At 46.6% G+C, this 4833-nt stretch overlaps 1 protein-coding gene across 1 annotated transcript in view; it reads right to left on the reverse strand.

Moving 5' to 3' along the window:
* The window catches only part of slc39a6 (solute carrier family 39 member 6), a 27562-nt gene that overhangs the window by 6944 nt on the left and 15785 nt on the right, over positions 1-4833 (reverse strand). Inside the window, exons 4-9 of the mRNA XM_034887369.1 lie at positions 4628-4819; positions 3249-3443; positions 2463-2547; positions 1407-1796; positions 720-800; positions 241-431 (exon numbers count right to left, since the gene is read on the reverse strand). Of these exons, the coding sequence (XP_034743260.1) occupies positions 241-431; positions 720-800; positions 1407-1796; positions 2463-2547; positions 3249-3443; positions 4628-4819 (1134 nt within the window). The remainder of the gene's footprint in view (positions 1-240; positions 432-719; positions 801-1406; positions 1797-2462; positions 2548-3248; positions 3444-4627; positions 4820-4833) is intronic.

Consider the following 4833-nt stretch of genomic DNA (forward strand, 5'->3'; position numbering starts at 1 on the left):
GGGGGGGGCTCTAGAGAAACCAGCAAAGAAATGGATAAAACTGCATAGCGCTGCTTTAATATGCGGCCCATTTCCTTGTTAGGGGCGTAATATGTCATAAATATGATACACATACATGGCGAATGTATCGTGACGTTGTTTTGTTTTGTGTTAACGTGATAGAACATGTACCCGGGCCGTGTGACGCCCATTGTCCCCGGGTGTGCCGGCGTCCCTGGAGGAGCGGTACCGGCGACTCACCATGTCCACCAGGGCCACGTACATGAAGAGTCCGGCCGTGAGGGCGAAGATCCACATGCAGATGTTCTCGGCGTAGTGTCCGATCACGATGCCGATCACCACGCCCAGGTACGCCATCATGGCCGACAGCACGTTGTACAGGATGGCCTGACGCACCGTCATACCTGCCTTCAGGAGCACCGCAAAGTCACCTGGGAAACGGAGTCAGGCGTCAACGCCACACAGGGTAAATCTACTTTATCTCATCAGTGTTTTACAATTTTACACTTTGGTGTAAACTTTTTAAAGTAGTGACAGACCGATTTTATCGGCCGGCCGATACGCGGCTGCTGTGTTCGCCGATAGTTTTTCCTGGCATTATTTCCAGCCAGGCGTGCACAGGCAGCTCTGTGTAGCTGTAGTTCACGTTTATGGTAATGGTTAATGGTTTAAAAAGGCTTTAGGTGGTGTAGGTTAGCGCTGAGATAACAAGGTCTTACCTAACTCGTGCGGCAGCTCGTGACAGAAGACGGCAACAGACGTGCTGAGGCCGCTGGACAGACCCTCGGTGAAGGCAGCGCCTGCACCACGACAGGAAAGAGACGGGAAACAGTCAGGAAAGAGACGGGAAACAGTCAGGGAACAGTCAGGGAAACAAGTCAGCATCACCTCACGTGGGTTCAGGGCCGGGCTCAAATATCTAGTCTCCAATTAACATGGAGGTTTGTTTAAGTGATTTGATATTTATTAATGACATAAAATCCCGGAATATATGAGAGAGAGAGACACAAAGAGAGAGAGAGAGAGACAGACAGACAGAGACCAAGAGAGAGACTGAGAAAGAGAGAGAGACAGAGAGAGAGACAGGGAGACTGAGAAAGAGAGATTTAGTAGCAGTGCAGCGTCAAACAATTTTTTTTACTTTACATTCATTCAATACTTTCTGCTCATTGACCGTTGCTCGCCTGTTTCTCCGTTTACTTATTTGTTGTTTTCTTCTTACTGTAGGAAACCGCCGCTGTAACAAGGGAGTCTCCCCACTGTGGGATGAATAACATTATCTCATCTAATCAGGAGTGTACCGACATATCTGCCACAGGGTTGTCTTCTCTTCTGTCTCATTAATGAATGAATGAATGAATGAATGAATTCAGCTTTGCACCCTGGCGGTAACGCCGCCTACTCACCGATGGCCAGGCCGTCGCTGAAGTTGTGCAGCCCGTCCCCCATGATGACCATCCAGGCGAGCGTGGCCACGCCGGCCTGCTGGAAGTGCTCCTCGGAGTAGGAGTGGGAGTGGCTGTGCGGGTGGTGGTTCTGGGAGTGGTGGTGGTGCAGGATGTGGTGGTAGTCGTGGTGGTGGTGGTGCATGCTGTCCGCCTGGCCCACCGTGTCGTGGAAGTGGGAGTGGCACTTGTTCTCGCAGTCCTCGGCGGTGTAGGCGGCGGACCCTTGCGGCGAGGCGTCGGCGGACGACTGCGGCGCCAGCATCACCTGCTCCTCCTCCGCCACGCCGCCGCCGCCGTGCAGGCTGATGGAGTGGTCGCCGAAAATACCCGCGCCGTTCGTCTCCACGTCTGGAGGAAGACCAGGTGGTAAAACAACACGAAATAACGGCGTTTTTCCACTGCATGGGATCTACTCGCCTTTAAGGTTTGCATTACGATAAAAGGTCCCTGGTACCTGTAACGGGTACTTTATGTAGTACTACTACCTCAGTCGAGGCGAACATGTCGATCTTGATAGACTTAAAAGTTCCATCAAATCCACCTTGGTTCTACACACTGCGGCAACATTGAAAATAAAACTGAATCTGACTTGGGTCTGATTCAGGACCACATATGGAAGTGGTCTAAATCTAAAAACACCGATCTGGGCTAGATTTGAGAGTTAAAACTACTTCTGAAGAAGTCTGACCTGGTCACTTGACCCCAAAAAAAAAAATACTATGCATATTAAAAGTAAAATTAGATTTTGCCACTTCTGCCTGCAGTCTGAATGAAGCCTTAATACGGTATGTGTCTGCAGGGGAGATTTATTTATATTTTATATATTTTTTGGGGGCTTTTTCCTTTATTAAAGTCACAGTGGATAGACAGGAAAGGGGGAGAGAGACGGGGGATGACACGCAGCAAAGGGCTGCAGGACTCAGTCTACACGGGGTGAACGCTCTTACTGGGGGGGTGGGGGGGCCGAGGAGCTTTCTAACTGTAGGGGTCGCCCTGGTCCGGGTGGGGTCTCACCTTCAGGGGGCTTCAGGTCGTGGTCTTCCAGCGCCGGCTGCTTCTCGGCATCTGCTTTGTCGTTCTGGTCCCACTGCTTCTGGATCTGTCCGGGCGGCAGAAGCATCGTTTTCATTCGTTAACCACACAAAACCACCTGACACCCGGGAGCTTGTCCTATTAAAATCGCATTTAATTGGCAAGATGGCGCGGTGTCGTGCGGTAGCAGCTCCTGACGTGTGTGTGTGTGTGTGTGTGTGTGTGTGTGTGTGTGTGTTTTAGTCACTTTATTTCGATTATTTTCATAACAATACTGCACTAATTGAAAGTTGAACACTAGCTTTATCTACATATTTACCAATACTATTTAAGCAGTTGCACATTTGTTGTATTCCCAACTTGTATATATGCAAATATTTGTTCTTGTATTGTATCATATTGTTAGTATTATTTCATGTATATTGTATCCTAGTATTTAATATGTGTTCTGTGCTGTGTGACTAATATTCTGCTGCTGTAACACTAGAATTTCCCATTTTATTGGTATCTACCTACCTATCCACCCGCCTTTTTTTGTTTTTGTTTAAATAAATCGACCATTATAAATCTAGATAATGATAGTTCCAGAAATGCCTAAAATCGTCTCGCCGATATATCGGCGGGGCTCTATTTCAAGATGATTTCATGCCAACACCAACATGGATTTCAGGCAGTATCTGACAAACCAAAACCTCCTTGGCAGAGTTAATAATGATAATAATAATAATAATTCTGCCTTTGTCTCTGTTGTTAGTGAGTCAAACTGACCTTTTGTTTCTTGTCTTTGTACATTTTCCCCAGCGTGAGGAAGTGCTCGATGAGGAACATGATGTAGACCCCGCTCAGAGCCGTGAGACCCTTCCACACCCCGTCCAGGTCTTCCTCCTGCTCATCGTGGAGGTGGTGTCCCTCCACCCCATGCCCCGTCTCGTTGGAGTGGTGGTGATGGTGGCCTCCCTGAGACTGGACCAGAGACACAGACTGCCATTAGAGCCTAAACCCCAAAACTCCCTCAGCCACCGTCTCTCCAAGTTTAGTCAGACTTCACTTCCCAAGTGGTTTCAGGTGAGTTTGACTCTCAGCCAGCCAGGTGGGCCTCTACAGTAATGCTTCCAGACTGGGGGGGGGTCAACCTCAGGGCTGTGGTACTCGAGTCGGGTCTTCGACTCAAGACCGTTTTTCTATGGTCTCTGACTTTTCTCACACTTGCTAGCATTTGGAATCAGACTTGTCTCGGCCACTGGTCTTGCCGAATATGGCTTCTGGTCTGGACCGAGTCCAGGTGTCTTTATGATGTTGATAATAATATTGGAGGGAAAGTGAAACCCAAAATGATTGTCCTGATACTGTCATGCATAAGACCTTTATTCTGTCCTGGACTCTGTCTTGACTCGAACTCGACTAGTCCTGGTCTTGGACTTGTCTTGAACTCGATTAAGGTGGTCTTGTCTACAACCCTAATTTAACCCTTGTTGTCTTCGGGTCAAATTTGACCCGTTTCAAAGAGTTTTTTCTAAATCCGAAATAAAGGAAGTCAAAATACGGGTGAAAAATGTTGGAAAAAGTAGCAAAAACTTCATTAAAAAAACAAAACAAAAAACTGTAAAAAGCAACAAAATCGTTGAGATAAGAGGAACAACGTTTTTCCTGGTCAAAGGGAAGCCGACACAAAGGTTAACCCGGTTGACCGTGTACTTGATGTCCTTCTGGGTCAAAATTAACACATTTTAATCTTACTTTTTAAAATATTTTTGACACATATTCTGATGTTTTTCTCCCTTATTTAAATGCACTTTTCAATGTTTTGTCACTTAAATGTTTTCAATGCCATTTTTCTCTAACACCAACTTATTACCACTAGTTATACACTTATTTCTGTATTATAATACATGGTCATTACATTTCATTTCTTAAATGAATCTTAAATTTCTTAAATTATACCTAATTTTGAAATGATGAATTACTTTGACTAACATTGGAGGAACCCGTGTTGATGGATAATCACAGATATCTCAAAGTTTAGTCAGGATTTAAATCCATTTCATTTTTTGTAAATTATATAAAAATTGAAAACCCAAAATTCAATGAAAGTAGTGATTAAGTATTTGTGGTCCAGAACCACGGGACGGCGGGCGGCGCTGACTCACGTGGGGGATGAGGTGCAGGAAGGCGTCCCCGCTCAGCGTGCCCACAGCCAACGCAACCAGGAAGCTGAGGAGGAACTTGAAGAAAACCTTGTTCATGAGCGGGATGAGGATGACGCCGAGCAGGGAGAGCAGGCTGATGATGGTGATGGAGACGAAGCCCCCCACCCACGCTGCAACACACACATCAAACACCTCATCATCACACA

The sequence above is a fragment of the Etheostoma cragini genome, chromosome 12 (assembly GCF_013103735.1).
Source record: "Etheostoma cragini isolate CJK2018 chromosome 12, CSU_Ecrag_1.0, whole genome shotgun sequence".
Taxonomy (NCBI): domain Eukaryota; kingdom Metazoa; phylum Chordata; class Actinopteri; order Perciformes; family Percidae; genus Etheostoma; species Etheostoma cragini.